Here is a 19519-nt window from a genome sequence, read left to right as displayed (position 1 = left end):
AGACACCAGAGCTCCAAAAAGGGTCACATCAGAGTTTCTGCCAGCGCTATTCCTGTTCAAGGGGCAGACAGTGATGCTTCCTTCTCTACCGTCCTCCCTGCCCTTTCCTCTTGGACCCGAATGGAGACTCTTCCCAGGACATCACATATATAGACTGACTAGCCTTTGCTTGAAGCCCCACTGACAAGGAGGTCCCCGCCTCACAGAGAATCCTGACCCGCTGTTTACTGGAAGCCTACAATGGTGTGGCACTGGCTCCACTCTGAGCCTGCCAGGGCCAGGCATCATGCTGATCATCACACCCACCGATGAGGTGGGGGCAACCCCCTCCCCATTCAGCAGAGGGGCTGAGGCTAAGGGAGCTCGTGTTCCTTCTCAAGGGGGAGCCACACTGGCACTGAGGTCCACACTTCCTCTAAAGCATGGTGGGGAACCAAAGGAGCTTAAGACGTGAGCTCTGCTCACAAGTGTTTGAGATCTTGCTGGGAGAGAGCAATGAAATAAATAAATGCTCATTTAGAAGAGAACTGAGAAGTGGTGGAAATCACCGATCGGACCCAGGGGGTGGTGGCGGCAGTTCGGGGAAGGCATGAGGGCCTACAGAAGGCCCTACGAGGGGAAGACAGGAGTGGAGACGGACATTTCAGGCTGATGGTGGGCATCGGGGCTGGTGGTTAGCCCTGGAAAACTCCACCACAAACACACTCTTGGCACCGGCTCTGCCTTCGCCCTTCCCTCTTGCACAGGTTACGTAGGCACAAGCTGCTTTGCCAACAACCTGTGGTTTGCAGTGGGGTACAGCTGCATTCCTTGAGCAAAAGCTATTTTCTAAATCGACTAAGGCTTTTCCTTTCCGGTGATTTGCAATATTGCTTGGCCAAGTTTACTGTGTTTTGGACTCATCTGGAAGGCTTGTTAAAGTACACATTCCTGGGCCTCACCCTTGGTGTGTCTGGGTTGGAGTCTGAGAGTTAGCATTTCTAGAGCTCCCCAGGCGATCCAGTTGCTTTGGGCCTTCAGGCCACACTCTGAGCAGTGCTGACTCACATTGCATTTCATCATCAGAAAACACTGGGCACCTGTCTGGTGGTTTTAGATTGAAATGTTAGGAAACGGTCTGTGCCAAGCCCACCCTGGCCTCTGCTGCCCACGTGCTGAGAACCAGGAGCTGTAGGACTGGGGGACCTGGACCCGGCCGGCCTGAGCACGTAGGAGCTGCGTGACGTTGGATCACTCGCCTCTGTCAGCTTCAGGCCATTCGGTTTATATTAGGAGTAAAACTGCTGACCTCATAGGGATGTGGGAGGACTCTATGAGGGGCAAGTGATAGGCACGGAGCCTTCATAAGAAACAAATGTGAAGGCAGAGGCAGAAACTGGAGTGCTAAGTCTACAAGCCAAGGAACCCCACGGACAGCCGGCGGTCATCGGACTCGAGGGGACAGGCATGGGACAGACTCCCCCGCAGGCCCCCTCGGGGAAGCCAGCTCTGGTCACATGTTGATTTCAGACTCCCGGTCTCCGGAACGGTGAGAGAATAGAATCCTGTTGCTTAAGCCATTCGGTTTGTGTACTTTGTCACAACCACCCTAAGAAAATAATACAGTGCCTTACGTGGTAACTACAGCATAGATATATTTTCCAAGAAGATCAGAGTCAGGTTTCGGGAATCATTCTTTTACTGTTCACACACACCTGCCATTTGCTGAACTTCCTCCGACTAAAAGTCTAACTTCCAGTGCAATGAAATGCGACACAATTTGTGTCTGGTTCCAAAGGCTAAACCGAAAATGAAGGAAGGGGCTACATATTTAAACTTTTATGGAAGGTTCAGATGATTAAAGCCAGGCTTCCAAAGGTGGGACACAGGCTCTTCCTTCTTGGGCCCACGAGTGTGTGTTTCTTAGGGCGTCGCCAGACCTACAAGCTCCTGGAGGACAGGCTTCTCGTCCAAAGTTTGGAGACGCTGTAGGTCAAGAACAGTGCGGTTGGATCTGTTTACCAACTTTGTTCATAGAGGCTGAGCGGCGTAACACCTATGCAAACCAATATTACCCTTCTGCGTATTTAACAAAAATAAATACACCGAAAACAGCGCGTTAACTCTAAGAGGAAATACTGACATCGTAGGTTAGAAAGACAGATGCAAATGGTCATGTGAACACTTGTTAAACCTACAAAGGGAGCAAAAAGTGTGCCCTTTAAAAGCCAAATCTCAGAACAGCTGTTCCATATATTAATACAGCTAACATACCCAATCTGCATGACTTCAGCAAGTATTTCTTCAGCACCCATGTGCCAGTTCTCAGCATTTATTCTTACGGCGATGTATCTCTTGTTGTTATGTGATTTTAAGATGTTACTCATTTACTTTAAAGTCCAGCGCATAATAATAAATGCCCCCCCCCCCAGTCTCACAGTATGAACATGGTTTAAAAAAAGAAAAGGCTTACTTTTTCATGGATATCGTTTCAACACTATAAAATACAAAAAAAAAAGAAGAAGATACAATTATTATTTTTTTAATTACCATCCTAGCTCAACAGCTGCATCCCCTCACATTTTCACCCTAATACGACGCTGACAGAAGCAGTTCAGGAGAAGTACAGGTTGAGGAGGAGAGTGACATAAACACGGAGCGTGCAGCAGGGCGGGGGGTGGGCCGCGGGGTGACAGCGCAAATGAGCCAAAGCAGTTATAAGGTCAAGTGCCGAGTCTCCGCGACAGAACTGCAAATAAGAAATAAGAAGGCTGGTTAGGAAGCTGAGATTAGGCAAGAGGGGAAAATAGTTGAAACAAGCCTGGGAAAATGGGTACAAAGAAAACGTCTGAACAGACACGACTCAGTAGTTTTACCCGCCCCCCCCAAAACCCCACCAGCGAGTTTCATCCCAGCAGCGAGCAGGCCCCGGCCCCAGAGCCGCCTGCGTGTACTCACTCCTCGTACACGTCCTCCGAGTCCATCCGCCGAAAGTACTTGGCCAGCTTCACGGCAAAAATTATAGCTGGAAGCAAAAGTATGGTAGCCTTCCCCATGCCGAACCAAAACAGATTCTAGAGGCAAAAAGAAAACCCCGAGGAGTAAATGCATGAAGGTGGAAAATGGGAAACGGCAGTTGCTTAGGGAGAATAAGTCCATTTTGCAAGTTTTTTAAATGAGCTCTAATTTCGTTCATCAAAACCGCTGATAAACTTGCTAGGAGCCAGTCACTGGGTGAAATGCTACAAATTATTATAACTCATTCACTCTTTTTAAAAACCTTGAAGAGATCCATTGTGCTTATTTATAAACGAGTAACAGAGGTGGCAGGCGGGGGAGCCGGGGTTGTTTCCAGGGCATCTAAAATAGCTGCAGACCAGCCCCCTTTGGTGCCAGCCGCGAGGGCATGGACAGCCGGCCGGCTGAGCTCCCGTCCACTTCGTGAGTTCTTGGATGTTACGGTGACTATGAACCTCTCCTGGCTTTGTTCTGCCTCTGAACACTGGACAGCAGCTTCTTCACTCCGTGACATTATTGTGTGAGGAAGACACAGCAACGCTTGGTGCGTACTTAGCCCTCAACAAACGTTCCATGTTTAATTTTTTTTTAACTTTTATTTTATTTTATTGATTCGAGAGAGAGAGAAACATCCATTTGTTGTTCCACCTATCCACCCACCCATTGGTTGATTCTTATATATGCCCTGACCAAGGATCGAACCCGAAATGTTGGCATGTCAGGACGACACTCTAACCAACTGAGCTACTCGGCCAGGGCAACAAACATTCCGTTTAATTTAACCAATCTTTAAGGTAGCTTGTAGGCTGGATTCGATCCTGTTTGTCTAAAAAGCAATGTTACAGACGACAGACAGGTGGGGGCCTGGGGTGGGGTGGGAGATAGGGGAAGGGGGGTAAGGAGTAAAATCAGGGACATCTGTAATACTCTCAACAATAAAAATAAATAAATACAGTATTTATAAAAAAATAGTTGCCAGTATCCCCAAGTCAGATTTCATCTAGAAACCTGAATTTATGTCTTTTCTTGAAAAGTCTGAAGCTGGATCTCATAACACTGAACCTTTCTCCCCATAAGGCATCAGCTGGAGCTAAGGGGTGGTTCTTCCTTCCAGAGGGGTGTTGCCTTCAGTTTGCCACGACCACACCACTGACTTTTGCAGGGGTGACTGCCAACATTACATAAACTTGTTTACCAATCAGAACGGACACAGCTGTGCACCTCCAGGGTGACCCTGTGCGTGCCCTACACCAGCCAGGGTCTGACACTTCTCCTGCTTTGTGGATCTACAACCGCCAGGTCCCAGGAGGGTTCCAGTCTTCATGCCATGCCCTAGGCTGATGCTGAGTAACCCTAGAGCAGCCCTGCCCAGCAGGACAGAGCGGGTAAGAAGTTGAAGGAGGGAAGCACCTAGGAAGCCAAGGATCAGGGTCTGCATGACTGGGAATGTCAGGATCAGCTCCATCCGGGTGCAAAAGTCCACCCCCAGACAGATGGACATGTGGACAGGGAGATGGACAAATAGAGCAATGCGGATGCACAGTGACAGGCAGCTGTCAGTTACCCTTCATTCATTCAATTGCCTGTGCCAGCAGCACACCAGATGACAGAGACACACCAGTGAACACACAGGCTCTGTGTGCATGGAGTGCAGAGGCTAGTTTGTGTGTTGCGGGGGACAAGTCTTCATCATAGAACCACACAAACGCACAACTCAAACAGCAATAATGACTCTAAAGGAAAAGCATGGAGGTCTACGTGAGTGTAGAAGAGGGAGTTCAGTCTAGGTGGGGAAACCAGAAAAGGCTTCCTGGGAAAAAAAGACATGCTTGAGCTCAGTCCTGAGCTAAGACAACAGCTAACAGTAGTGAATTTATTGAGCGTGTACTGTACCAGAATCGTGTCAAGGGCTTTACACGTAACCTCTCACTAAACCATCACAAAAACAACATTTAGGTGATAAAGCTCAGAAAGCTTTAATCGTTTTTTCAAAGTCACAGAGTTCAGAAAGCGTAGACGTGACATTTGAAACATGAGAAACATAGTCCGTTCTCAACCATTATATTATACGACCTAGAGGAGTTAGCTGGGCGGAGTGTGGGTGTGAAGGGAAGGATGAGAGAGAGATGAAGAGCATGTGTCATCTCTAGTCCAGGCAGATGTCATGGCATGTGCAAAGGCCCTGAGGTGGGGAACTCAAGATCTATTTAAAGAAGTGAAAAAACCAAGTATGTCTAGAGCATAGCAAGAAGGGTGATCAGAGTGGCCTAGATGGGCAGGGACCCAGTCACACAGGGCCCAGAGCATTCTATGAAGGACCCTGATCTTTATCTTGACAGCAACTGGAAGCAATAAGGAAGTGAGAGGACTGGCTCATGGAGACAGTCAGTGTAGACTGCAGAGTGAATAAACTTGGTTAATTGGAACTGACCATCCCAATAGTAGCATCTCAATGGGCTTTTAAATCACAAACAAAATTAAGTTCGCTGTAGCTATGGGCTCATATACATATAGTGGCACTAAGAATACTTTTGAATATTGGCCATCTGCACACCAATGGCTATTCTTTTCCAATTATTCTGGACAAGTAGTTTTCTTCATGAGGGTCTCCTGCCTCCTGTAAATATAATTCTAGGAAGGAGCAAAGCTATGCAGTTAGGTCTTTGGCTTTTCTGGTGAATTAGGTATCAGAACACATTCATTTACATTTTAGATCTAAACATAACACACCCAAGCAGAAAACTATTTTATGTTACAGCGTGTAGTACAATCTCAGCGGGGAAAAATAAAAAATGATGAGTTTGTTGTTTGTCCCTATTTTGAAAGGTGAATTCTTACCATGGGTTCGACAATGTAGTTGCACAGGAAGACGTCAACAGTGGAATCTAAAGCGGTGGCCACGGGTTTGCAGGTTGCAATTTTCTCTGTGATCTAAGGGGGAAAGAAACACAGGCAAACTGAGCCAGAGCCACAGAATCCACGAGAACCAGACACACTGTGTTCCTTCCGCCTGTTTTCACGGGAAGGATCTCTCTCTCCGCCGAGGTACAGAGCTGGCAGCAGATTGCTGTGGGTGAGATCCACGATGTATAAAAGTACGTGTTTGAAAGCAAGCCCCTGGTTCTTGCTGAGCCCTGGTTTCCAGTTTCCTCCCTTGTCATTTGAAACAACAGGACCCATCCTACTGGACTCCTAAGGGAATATAAAAAGCACACCTGCCCAGCAAAGTGTCTCAGTCTGAGTCTCTCACCTGACCCCTTTGTGGTCTGACAAAGGATGTGGGAAGAAAATGGAAAGTTGGTTAACTAATAAGTGCCCACTGTCGAACAGGGGCCAGCACGCTTTCTCTATACAGGGACAGGGAGGGAACATTTTAGACCTTGCAGGTGAGACTAAGGTGTACTTGTCCCACGGGCCCGACTCTGACATGGCAAAAAAAGCCACAGACAATACACACAGAAATGGGTGCGGCTGTGTGCCACTGAAGTTTTATTTATAAAAACAGCAGTACCTGCTGGCCCTGTTTTAGAAGGCAGAAAACAATGCACTCCTTAAGGAGGCGAAAATAAACAAGTTTAATGAATCCCAGACAGATGCTCCAATCCCATTGACGTAAGAGAGCTACTTTTGTTCGTTCAAAAAACCTTGGCGTATGGACAATAAGATGCGCCATTTCTTTCCTGCATTGGTTGGCTCACCTGTACCTTACAAGGCAAGTCATGTTAATAACCTTGTGTCTGTCCAAGTTCAAACTACATTACACAGTCCCTTTATAGGCGTCACTGTTACTTTTACAGAAAGCGGGGAAGGGGTCACATATTATCCTTATGTTCATAAAAGATAAACTACTTACAGCGATCTTGAGCCACTGCAGATAATATTTAAAATATCCAATGATTGTATTCCCATACTTCTTACTTTCCTGGAAAGAAATCAGAGTAGGAAAACTGTTAGGACGACCATACCCTGCTCCACCGAGTCATGTAGTTACGGTCACACTCCCACTCATTGGTATATTGATTTTTTTTCAAAAAATCTTACTTGAACAACAACAAAGGAAAGGTTGTTTTTGATGAAGTCCTGAGCAGAATCCAAAGAGGCAATGATATTTTTCACTTTTACCTGGAAAACACAGCAACAATTGACATGGTATCAAGGAATGAAAGGGTTTCACTGGACAGTTTGTGTGTCGATGTGAATGCTAGCAGCTCAGTCCCACACACCACAGCTTGCTAGTTAAGGAGGCGACAGAAGCAGCCCGGCGCTCTGGGGCCAGGGGGCAGGGGGCAGGGGGCAGGGGGCAGGGGCCAGGGGGCAGGGGCCGGGTGCAGAGCCAGCACTTCCTTCGTGCCAGACTCTGGGCCAGGTCCATTATCTGATCCGCATCGCCACAGGCCCACGGGACTGAAAGGAAGGGACCGCTATGCCCCTTCACAGGTGCGGGAGCTGACTCGGACTCTGCTTCTCGCCAAGCGGACAAGCTAAAGACCTGGAATCGGAACCCAGTTTTTTTTAAAGGATGGTTGCATTGGATTTTTTTTAAATGTTTTTATTGACTTTTAGAGACAGGGAGGGAGAAGAAGAGAGAGAGAAAAACACACATGAGAAACATTGATCGGCTGCCTCCTGCACGCCCCCTACTGGGGATGGAGCCCGCAACCCGGGCATGTGTCCTGACCAGGAATCGAACCTGGGACCTCTTGGTTCATGGGTCCACCCTCAACCACTGAGCCACACCAGCTGGGCTGAACCCATCTTTTTTCACTCCAAAGTCCACACTCCTTGCACTGTCACACAAATAAGGAAAAGGCCACTGCCAACCCACATGGCAGCTTGGTGCAAATTAGAAGAGGCGCCCAGAGACCCCAGGGCACACAGCCTGGCCAGTGGGTCAAGGGCTAATCTCCGCCCCCACTGGCCCCCCATCCCCCCGTAGCTGCACATGGCCGCCCTGAATGTCGAGGTGCACTGGGGTGGCACAGGACCTGCACACAGTCACCAGTCTGTCTCCAGGTTCCCTTGGCATGGGACATACTCTTGTGAAATGGCAACAGTGACTAAAGGTACAGGGATGGCCCCGGAGCAGAGGAAGCCTAATAGTCTTCAGAGGAACTGAGTCAGGACCTTGGCACATCAACAAAGAGGCAGGCTCAGTGCTGCCCAGGGAGAGGCCCGACTGGCAACCTAAGGCGCTCACAGCTTACGGGGGCGGGGTGGGGGGGGGAGACCCGGTCAAACGCGGCAAGAATCCTGTGAGGAAGGTGAGCATGGGAGCCCCGAGGAAAGCTCAGGGGAGGACAGGTAGTTTTCTGTTGTGGGGCTGACCTCCAAAACCTTCTTGCGTAGCCCAGGCCATTCAATGAGAAGCATTTCCTGAGCTGCCTGCTGGTATTGCGGGCACAGCCCCGGGAGCCCGGTTTCCGTTGCGGGAGTGTTTCCAGCCCGGGCCCCTGCGGTGGGTTGTATTAGCTGCCCGTGATTATCGACACCTTCCCAGGCCTGGCTGCCAGCGACGGGTATATACCTCCCCACCCTGCTGATGGGCTTGTTTGTGGGCCATGCTTTGGCCAGTGGGAGGTAGAGGAAGGGGCCTTGTGCTGGTTCCAAGAGGTGGCTTCAAGGGCCACCTGTGTCCCATTCATCCCTAGATTCCTGTCCTGCACTAGGAGGACATGAGGTGACCCCGGCAGAAACCGCTCCTCCAGTCTGGGTCTCCAGGGAGGGCGATGTGTGGAGAAGCCTGCACTCCGCCCAGCAGCGAGAGTGACCGTCTATGGTCTGAAGGCGCCGAGGCCGGAGGCTGTCTGTTAAGCAGCGCTCTCGGTAAAAGTGACGGGCGCATCCTCTAAGCCTGCATCCCGCACGCCAACGCACAGCTTTCCTTTGCCCTAACCGCGTGCCGAGACGGGGTCTGCATTGGTGCATGTACTTATGGAGAGATAATGGTAGGAAAACCCAGTGTGGCATTGAAAATAAGTGGATAGCCCGAATGGCATGGCTCAGTGGTTGAACATCGACCTATGAACCCGGAGATCGCGGTTCGATTCCCAGTCAGGGAATATGCCCGGGTTGTGGGCTCGATCCCCAGTGGGGGGCGTGCAGGAGGCAGCCGATCAATGACTGTCTCTCATCATTGATGTTTCTCTCTCTCTCTCCCTCTCCCTTCTGCTCTCTGAAATCAATAAAGATACATATATATTTTATAAATAAATAAATAAAAATAAAAAATAAAATAAGTGGATAACTGGGATTTTTCAAAAAAATATCCCAGTAGAGTACCTGGAAAACCAACATCTCTGAAAGTCTGTGAGCTTTTACAATAAGACACATGGTAGAAAAAGAAAACAAATTCTTACCACCAATCCACTGCTTTTGTGTTGAAGGTCCTGAATGCGTTGGTGTAGAGCTTTCTGGTAAATAAACAGAGATAACATTCTCCAGCTTATTACATGAAGCAGCAAAGCACATGCTCTGTGTCCCCCATCCCCCAAGTCGGCCATCAGATTCAACTTCACTCTGTAATGGTGTCATTCCGGAAAAAACACCAGCCTCCAGCAACCATGTGCCCCTCGCATACCTCTGGCGTGGGAAAACTAGAAAATCAGGATACATATTCTAGAGCCTCAAGGGGCAGCACATCACAGGCAAGGCCATTCTTTAAAATAAAGCCGCCCAACAAGAGTGGCTTGATTTGTATGGTTTAGATCAGAGACTGACAAACTTGACCAGCGTGGACCAGATAGTAAAGAGTGTAGGCTCTGTGGGCCATACCCTGTCCAAACCACTCAACTTTGCCCTTGTAGCCAGGAACAGCTACAGATCATCTGTGAATAAGTGAGCACGGCTATGTTCCAATAAAACTTTATTTGTAACAACCGGCAGCAGGCCAGCTTTGGCCCACAGGCTGTTGTTTTCGGGGCCAGAGTTTGCCTACCCCTGGTTTACACTGTGGGTCACGTGCACAGGACAACTCGCCTATTTGCAGACGGGTTGCTCCTGCTCTGAAAAGGCCAAGGAGCCATGTCTACTGGAAGGAAGGCGTTTAAGGAACACGCAAAACCCAGCTTCAAATGTTAACAAATTGGGGCCGGCATAAACAAGTGAGGCAGAAACCTGTGGTGAGCACAGCACAAATGTTAAGAAGATTCAATAGGAGGATTTGTGAATACAGGGATGAATTAAAAAGTTAGAAGAGAAAGAAGAGCGATGTAAAAACTAGATCTGGAAGCTTCTGAAGTTGAGGTCAAGTGAGCTAATACGCTTCTGCAAACCTGAGAGGCTGGTTCTGTAACCCTGTTTCCACACAGTCCTCCCGACAGCTGCAAATGTGACCCCCCAGGTGTAATAATAATCCCTCCTCTTTACAGAGTACCCCCGGCGTGTGAAATCCTTCATCTCCAGGAACCGGTAGCAGCGAGGCAGGAACCGGTCCCACCGTTTCTAGACGGGGAGACTGGAAGCTACATGACTGTAAAGAGGCAGAAGCAGGATTTGAAACCAGATCTGCCTGACGCCAGAGCCCCTGTTCTTTCTCTGCTACAAACGGCCTTTCCAGCACCCGGGGAAGCAGCCCGAAGACGGTGAGAAGAGCAGGCCCGGGAAAGTCAGGCAGCAAGGCGGCCAGAAGGGAGGCGAACAGAGCTAGATGGAGGCGGAGGGGAAAGGGCCTACCCCTGACCTCACATGTTTCTTGGCAGGTGTTGGAGGAAAAGAATTTGAGAACAAGTGAGGGTAAGTCCAGAACGGAAGCCTCTGCAGGGCAGCCAAGCGCGTGGCTTGGGGCAGGCGGGCCAAAGCGCTGGCAGTCAGCACACAGGGCCTAGCACCCCAGATTTCCTCTAACCCTCCGCACTCAGAGGGACACGGGAAACAAGCAGAAGGGGAGGCTGAAACTGAAAACGTGTCTTCTGGAAAGCCCGGGGAGTATCATTTCTTTTTATAAAATAGCTCAACTTCTCAGCCTGAGGCCAGTCGCATCGGACCCGGGACATGCCCACGCGTTGTCAGGCTAAAGGAAAGCCAGCCGGGTGAAACGGGCCGCGCTCGGGTCACAGTGAGATGCCAGAGGTTGACCGTTACCATTGGCGACTCCAAAGGCAGGACTTGGCCGTGGTAAATCGTTTTAATCTTCTGCACATTAGTTAGCATGGTCTTTTTGAGGTTTCCTTCGGGCTACAAAGAGAATAAAATAAACAAAGATCAACAGCATTTTTCCAGATGGCAGAGCCCTCTCACTCCCGGCCCTGCTGGTGCCAGGGCAGCTATGGGCGTGGGGGCTGCGGGAAGGCCGCGCCCACACCAAGTCACGAACCGCAAATTGTCAAACAACCCGCGCTCGGCCCTTCCTGAGCGCCGGCTGTGTTCCCGCATGCCCACGGCCCGCAAGCGCGCGGCTATGGAGTCACTGCAGTGCCAACGTCCCCCTTTTGGAAAGAGGAAAGCAAGGCTTGACGGGGCAAGCTTTCCTTAACCCCCCCGCCGGCGGTGTCAGCACGTGGATGCGGGACAGTCCCACCGCCCCGCCCTGCAGGTGAGGAGGCGAGGGCACAGGGGGGCGTGTCTTGCACCCAGCTGTCAGTGGCTGAGTGGGCATTTGCATCCGGTCTTCCTCCGGAGCCCAGGTGCCCCATCGCCACGTTCTGCTGCTTCTCCAAAGGGACCTTCTAATCGGCAGCAGCCGGCGGAGCAGCTGGTGAAGGGGAAGTCAATGGAGGCTCGGATGGTGCGTTTGCCTTCCCTCAGCCACCTCTGGTTGGTGATGCCAAGGACCGCAGGGAACCCCCCTCCGTGCCCCCAGTCACCATCCCCGACACGGCAAGGAAAAGGTGGGCACGTGTGTTCGGCAGAGGAGGGGTTGATGAGGTGAGAGCAGAGCCAGCGCTAAAGCAGTCACGGGGAGAGCTGCGTGCACCCTGAGGCCGCCCTGGAAACCTTCCCCAGCCATGTGGCCACGGCTGCTGGCGGGGACTCGGGGCGCTGCTTGTAAAGAAGGGGTTCCTTGTGGTGTGAGGAACCTCTTCAGTCCCTCCCGAGAGTCACACTGACATTTGCCCTCTAGAGCGATTACAGAATTTAACCGGATGCTCTGAACTCACCACCTTGTCGGCTTTTGCTTTCAGACCATCCGCAAATGTTAAAAGATTCACTTTTGTGAGCGGTTTAGCTGTCTGGAAGAGAGATGAAAAACGGTGTCATGGCTGTGGGATTTTTAAATCTTAACGACGTCTAACAGGCAGCAGGGTGAGCGTGGTCCATGAAGTCCGGCGGGGAACGCTTGCACAGGCGACACCCGCATTGTCCTTTAGACACATCGAACCATGCTATTCAACCGCACAGACACGTGAAGTCTGAATGGCAGGCGCTGTCACAGAGACGAATCTCAGGAACTTTGGGCCACGTGAAAGGGACCAGTAAGGCCATTAAACACAAAGGTGTTAATAAACTGCCTGATCCCATTCATGTAAAACGCCCAGAATAGGTAAACCCATGGAAACAGAACACAGATGGGCGGTTGCCAGGGGCTGGGAGGGGGGAAGAAGGGCAACTGCTTCGGGGAAGCGGGGCTTTGTTTGAGGGCGACGAAGGTGCCCTGGAGCGAGACAGGTGGTGGTTGTGTCCCACTGTGATTACACTGAACGCTCGTGAAATTGCTCACTTAAAAACAGCTGCTTTTATGTTACGTGAATTTCATCTCAGTAAAAAAATAAATAAATAACAACATACTTGCGCTCTAATGTTCCCCCCAAAGATCAAGCGTGAACACATGGGTCATACCTCAGTCAAGTAAGTGTTGAAATCTATTTTGTCTACTCCCGAGTGGCTGAAGTCCAGGAGGTTTCTTCTTCCTGAATCGTCCAGCAGGACCATGTTGTCAAGCTTCACCTCCCATTCTTCAAGGCTATTGCTGATGTTCCCAGTATTCTGGGGGATTAAAAATCAGGAAAGTCATGCCCTGGCCGGTCTGGCTCAGTGGTTAGAGCATCGGTCCGCAGACTGAAGGATCCCGGGTTCGATTCCGGCCAAGGGCATATCCCTTGTTTGCAGGCTCAACTCCCCAGTCAAGGTCAGGGCACATGCGGGAGGCAACCAGTCGATGTGTCTCTCTCACATCGATGTTTCTCTCTCTTTCTGGTTCCCTTCCACTCTCTCTGAAAAAGCAATGGAAAAAATATCCTCGGGTGAGAATTAAAAAAAAAAAAAAAAAAATTAGTAAGTCCATTCTTCTCCAATGATATCACAAAAGAGCAATAAAATTGCCCGGGACAGCCCTGGCCGGTGTGGCTCAGTGGGTCGGGCGTAGTCCCTTGCACCTAAAGGTTGCCAGTTCGATTCCCAGCCAGGGCACACGCCTGGGTTTCAGGCTCGATCACCAGTAGGGGGCATGCAGGAGGCAGCTGATCAATGTTCACTCTCACATCGACGTTTCTCTCTCTCCCTCTCCCTTCCTCTCTCTCAAAAAATCTTTAAAAAAAAAAGTTACAGCAGACAAAAAACCCACCAAGTGCAATTGACTGGCCTTTCTTCCCGACTCTTCTCTCCCTCCCGCCCCTTCCCTGCCTCATTCCTTACGCCTTGTGCGGAGCACTACGTGAGGAGGTGGGGTGCGAAACAACATCCTCAGCCTCCAAGACCTCGAAGGGAAGAGGCAGTGTCACAATAAAGGCACAGGGACTGCACCAGGACGCCGAGAGGAGGTGGCTTCTGCTTGAGCCTTGAGGAGCAGAGATGCCACAAGGGGCCAGGCAGGCTGCATCCCAGGACTCAGGGGGCCAGAGGCTTGCGTTTGGGAACAGGGAGGATGCGCTGGGGTTGTCCTAAGAGCCAGTCAGTATTTTCAGGCAGCGAGTGGTGCCCAAGTGTCCTGGGTCCTCTCCACCCTACTCGTCCTGGCGCACGGCCTGATGGGCAAATGTGTGGAGGGCATTTATTCTGGGCTTAGTTATAAAATTACATTTTTATTGTATGTACATATGCAAGGAATATTTAGGGAAGATAATCGATGTAAAATTTGTATACCACTTTCAAATAAACTCCTCACATGTGAAAACTGTTGGGCCATGGTGACGTCCTGGGGCCACTGGGAGCCTTCTGTGACACCTCAGTAGACAAGCTGCGGGGCTTGGGGAACAGCCTCTTTCCTGGTGTCCCTTGCTCTCTGCTTGCACTCGGGGCGTGCAGAAGAAGGCAGGCTCCTTGGACTCGCTCCCGCACGCCTGGAAAGGCTGGGGGGAGCGGGGATGGCCTAGGCTAATGCCCCCCCACGAAAGATAACCGGTCGAGGGAAGGGGCTGAGCGGAAGTGTTTTGGAATGAGACAGAGGTGAGGTCGCACAGCCTTGTGACTGTGGGAAATGTCACTCCGAAGTGGTCGATTTTATGTGAATTTCACCTCGATTTGAAAGAACAAAGAATTGGATTCAGTAAAAAGCTGTGCTGAATTTCAAGGTCGGTTCTAATTACTTACCTTTTGGACGTTGAGGTAGTCGCTGACATTGTAGCTGTTCTCCACCTTGAGCGCGGCGTAAATGCCTCTCTCGTCTTTGCAGTCACTGTGGGGATAAACCGGGCCAGCATGAGCCAGGGAGGCAGTGTGGCTGCCGTCCACTGCCAGTGACGAAGGGAACGGGGGGCTGTTCATGTGCTGAGCCTGTGGGCACGGTGGCTGCTGGGTGTCGGCGCAGGAGGCAGTCGCCGATGGCCACATGAACCCCCCCCGATGCCCACCGTTCCTGACTTCACTCCCACTTTACAAAATGTCTTATTTGGGAACAGATTCAGTAGGGTTGGTGCGTTCTTCTATCTGTCTCTGTGTTCTTGCCAGTGCTGTGAGGCATAACATATTTACACATTGGGAAGAAATAAATTCTCATTTTAAAAACCCCAAAACAACACTTGCTAGAAAACAGGGTGTTACAAGGCATATCACGGGCTTTATAGAAAGGTTCTATCGACCCTCTGCCAGACCATCTCCCTCCATATCCCCAGGGCTGAGCTGCATTTACTAAACACACAGTTGGATGCATATTCTAATGGCAGGATGGAGACATGGAGGGGCTACTAATATCCAGACGGTCAGGGTACTTTGGCTAGAACCTGACTTGGCCTCACCTCTTTGTGCTCCCTTAAAATGGGAAAAATGCCTCCTCTGAGCTAAGAAGGGTCAGCTTCATCTGATGCATATCTCTGCAACCCAAACAGCCACCTCCTGAGGGCATGTCCTTCATGTCCTGTAGCCAGAGCCCTCTAGCCCTGAGAGGTGCCTGAGAGAAGAAATATTCCCATATCCCTAGGAGGTGTGATAGTCTTCTCCAGGGAACCCCAAGTAGGCTGTTGCTGTTGGAACAGAGAGCCTGATGGACTAACAGTCGGAAGGAAGACTAGAGAGTTCTGCAGGAGCCAGAAACACAGAGAGCTTGGTCTTGTCCTCTCAGCATAGGGATAGTTAATCATGCATAGAAATTCCAATGGATTGATAACGTCTGCCTAGAACATTTGCTGTTGAGAGAAATCCTGAGAAGTCTCTGGGCTGAGCAGAAGACCACAACTGATCAGCAGTGTCTGCCATTAGGACGAGGGGCCAGGATGGTGGACGCCTGTGCCACTCGTTTGCTGTCTCTTCTAGAGGAGACAAGAGGCACTGGAATTTAATTCCTCTTGCACAGAGAGGAAGTGGAACTGCCCAAGGTCACAGAGCCGCTGTGGCAGAGCCAGGACTGGAACCCAGGCAGCCCCCTTGCACGCCCAGCCCTCGAGCTGCATGCCATTAGCATGTCTGTGATTTGGACCCATCCACTGAGTTCTTCCTACATGGCATTTACTTGGGGCAGGGTGATCCTTGAACAAATTTCCACAGGGTCCCGTTATGCATTTTAAGGTCCCTTCGCCACTGTGACCTAGTGATCACTAGACAGAGGGACCTGAAGACATCACCATTCCAAGGTGTAAAAGGTTTTCAAGGGAAAGGTCATCTTTTTGGTCTTGTTTCTACTATTTCTTTGCTAAGACTAGAGAATAGCTTAATTCTGAAACTGGAAAATGTTACCATTAACATTAAAGACACTTTGAAAGTAAAATTCTCATTCTGGAAAAACAACATTTGAACTAGCAAAGAACACATAATGCAATTATTTATACCTGTAAACTTGTTCAAAAGTGAGATTAATATCCGATTTGTTAAGAAACATGCCAGAGAGATAGTATTTCCAATTCTCATTTAGTAAATACGGTGTGTCCAAAATCTAGAACAAATTTTAAAAGTTTTTTTAAAACAAAAGACAGTTTTACACTGACATATACACATATAATAAAATGAGTATTCTGTTAAATATATTTTGGGGATTTCCATGTCATGCCTCTTTCCTCATTGATTTTCCATTTAAAACGAGAAAATAACAGTGTCACTGGAATAAATTAAACCACCACTGGGTAGCATCAACAGGAATTACTGAAACTACTTTGGAAAACACTACTTTTTAGTAAAACAAACACATTAGGAATGAGAGCACAGACGATTATCAGAGTAGCTAAGAGGAAGCCACGGAGCGGCTGAGCCAGCTCCTCACCCTCCCCTCCAGACACAGCGAACCAACACTCGCAGGTCTCCTGACCTGCGCCTCACACGGGCCAACTAGGTCACGGCTGCGTATGTTTCAAAATATGCCCTACTTTTTAAGAATTCTTTTTTAACGATTTAACACAACATGGAAGATAATAAAGTCTGGCTTGATGTGCTGTTGCTATTTTTTATCAAGAGCCCAAGTGGGGATAATTGGACAAATCAATGCTCTCAATTTAATTTTCTGCAACCAACTGAATACCTAAAGGACCAGGACGACAACTGGTTAGTTTAATAGTCATTCGCCTGATTTTATGGCAGATCCAAGGTGGGAAATATATACAATAAAACAGGAAAAGAAAAATACGTTTAAGAAATTAGAACCTGGGGAAGAACGTTGGAGAGCCAACGTTAGAGGACAGGCACGGGAAGCCAAGTGTCCCTCTTACCTAACAAAGGTAACTGGGACGTGGCCCCGGCCCGCAGTGGTCGGTGTAGCGGGAGGGAGGCTTGAGCTCCGCGTCTGTCCCGCAGACTTCTGCGGGGCAAGCAGCCAGGAGGCGTGCAGTCTAGCCTTCCTTTCGCTTCAGACCTATGGCCTGGAGCCACCCGTGGGGGCAGCTGTCACCTGGGAAACTCTTTACAGTTCAGACACTGGCTTCCTGGAGTACGGAGGAGCCACGATTGATCTTCTGACATTTCCAGTCACATTTGAGAACTGCCACTCAGGAAAATTTTCTTCTCCCAAAATATTACCATCCCCGTTGGTACACATGCCTTAACTCCTGTACTGATTTCCCTTACAAAATAAATAATACTAATGCCAGATATTTTGCTCTGACAAATAGCAGGAATATCAACTTACTGAATGAAGACCAAACTGCTCCTCTTTTTGCATGGCTCTTGGAGAGACCCACAAGATATGGGGAAACCCAAGTTTTGGCTCAAGCTGTCCCATCATGGTCACACAAAAGCACCCTTACCTGGAATAACTCCTTGTTTCGGTAAGGTTCACAGACCAATTTTTGCACATTTCCACCAACGACAAAAGAAAAAACCACAATGATCATCACTATCCAACAGACGAGGAAACTGATTCCGACCCCTCTGCGAAAAAGAGAAAGTTAAGACTTCTACAAGGAGTTATTCAATATTCACTATTACTGACCAGTAATTACCGACTGCATATTCGCTGCACCTTCGGCTGTGTGCAGGTTAGGCGGGTTAGCCTACCCAAGAGTGAAGACAGAAAGGGGTAAGCACTGTGGTCGTTCAGTCCTAGGCACACACCTATTTAGGGAACTCATGGCTTATTCCTGGTCCACCTGCAGCCAGCACCATGGTTCAGTCATGGGCTCTGAGTTAGTTGAGCGAACCAAGGCTTTCTGCAGAGGACACAGTGAGTGGGAAGGTTCTGAGGCAGCAGATGTGCCCTTAGGAGTCAGAAAGGGGCCAACACAGCTCTGTATCCAGAGAGAGGGCACAGAGCGTGGTGAACGGCAGCTTGAGAGGCAGGTAAGGGTGTACTGGATAGGGGCTGGTGGACCCAGAGAAGGGGGGCTACTGAGGGGCTTTAAGCCCAGGAGAAACGCGACCCTATTTCTCTCTGAAGAAGAACACTCTTGGCAAAGCATGAAGGATGGGATGGACAGGCAACCTCTGTTCTAAGTCAAGTTTCTGGAGTTTCAAAGGGAACAAGCTGGATGACTGTACAGAACAGTGTCTGATAACAGATCAGTCTTTAACAAGTATCTGGTGAGTGAACAGATGGATGGATGGATGGATGGATGGATGGATGGATGGATGGATGGATGGATGGATGGATGGATAAATGGATGGATGGATGGATGGATGGATGGATGGATGGATGGATAAATGGATGGATAAATGAATGGATCGATGGATATGAATATAGGAAAAACACAACGGGAATAAATAAAGGAAACTTGGAAATAGCATTCATGATAGCTGCAAACCATAAGCAAACTGCGTGTTTAAGCTTGTCTAGCAAAGTGCAGCTAATTTAGAATTGTATTTTACATTTTTACTCTTGACGAAATTTCCCAAAATTGATAAATGTATGATCACACCACACACCACTGGAACCCAGTGCTCAGCTCAGAGGCCACAGGCTCCGTGGACCACCAGGACCACCTGACCTCCTCCGAGTCCCACCCCTCCACGTGGCAAGGCAGAACAACACTCACACCATGAGGAAGATGCCTCCAGTGTTTGAGACGCAGCCTCGTCTGGTTGGGGTGGCATTCGGGTCATAGCCAAACGTGCCACACACTAGGCCCAGGTAATAGAAAAGTATGATGAGTGTCAGCAAACAGCAGACAATCAGGCTACCGAGCCACCTGGCGAAGCAAGCACAGTGCTGTTATAGGTGAAAGAGGTGACATCGTAACGCAAAGCTGTCGCACCAGGGCAGGGGCAACTGAGGATAATACTTGTCAATGAAACATCAGATGCCTCCGTTAATTCCTCAGAGGCGATGAGAAACGGTGCCTTCCCACCGCTAGTCTTCCAGCCCGCCCGACAAAAAACCTTAATTTTTATCTTGGCTTAGAAGTGTGCTCACTCCAAGGTCATGGGATTATTTTCTTCTTTGCTTAACTTCCGTGGAACTCCTAAGTGGGGTTTACTCAGCTTCTCCTGGGCCACTGGGAGCCGTGAGCCCTAAGGCTTTTATGTTCTCTCAAGGTTCCTAATGCTGTATGTGCTCATTAAAAGATCACAGTTAGTCAACAATTAAGGAAACACTGAGCTCTTTCCCCAAGTCTTTCTCTAAAATATCTTGTGGCTGCAGGAATAGTAGGGGGGAGAGGCACTGTGTTCTGTACAGAACCAGAAATTCTCTACATGGTGAGTGCATTGAATATTTTAGAATTTTGCCAGCATTATAAATCAAATGCCTGCAGAATGCAAATCTCAATTTTGTAATGGTCCTGTTTGACATTTTAGG

General features: G+C 49.2%; 1 protein-coding gene across 1 annotated transcript in view; it reads right to left on the bottom strand.

Annotated features, from left to right (window-relative positions):
* Positions 1 to 1609: 1609 nt before the first annotated feature.
* The window catches only part of PROM1 (prominin 1), a 79971-nt gene continuing 62061 nt past the window's right edge, over positions 1610 to 19519 (bottom strand). Inside the window, exons 12-25 of the mRNA XM_016221946.2 lie at positions 18759 to 18911; positions 17535 to 17658; positions 16131 to 16234; positions 14461 to 14545; positions 12772 to 12918; positions 12093 to 12164; positions 11077 to 11169; positions 9354 to 9407; positions 7039 to 7119; positions 6851 to 6919; positions 5836 to 5928; positions 2938 to 3053; positions 2453 to 2476; positions 1610 to 1965 (exon numbers count right to left, since the gene is read on the bottom strand). Of these exons, the coding sequence (XP_016077432.2) occupies positions 1920 to 1965; positions 2453 to 2476; positions 2938 to 3053; positions 5836 to 5928; positions 6851 to 6919; positions 7039 to 7119; positions 9354 to 9407; positions 11077 to 11169; positions 12093 to 12164; positions 12772 to 12918; positions 14461 to 14545; positions 16131 to 16234; positions 17535 to 17658; positions 18759 to 18911 (1261 nt within the window). The 3' untranslated portion in view covers positions 1610 to 1919. The remainder of the gene's footprint in view (positions 1966 to 2452; positions 2477 to 2937; positions 3054 to 5835; positions 5929 to 6850; positions 6920 to 7038; positions 7120 to 9353; positions 9408 to 11076; positions 11170 to 12092; positions 12165 to 12771; positions 12919 to 14460; positions 14546 to 16130; positions 16235 to 17534; positions 17659 to 18758; positions 18912 to 19519) is intronic.

This window comes from Miniopterus natalensis, chromosome 1 (assembly GCF_054644295.1).
Source record: "Miniopterus natalensis isolate mMinNat1 chromosome 1, mMinNat1.hap1, whole genome shotgun sequence".
Lineage (NCBI taxonomy): Eukaryota > Metazoa > Chordata > Mammalia > Chiroptera > Miniopteridae > Miniopterus > Miniopterus natalensis.
The sequence above is the reverse complement of the archived record's forward strand: the minus strand, read 5'-3'. Positions and strand labels throughout refer to the sequence as shown.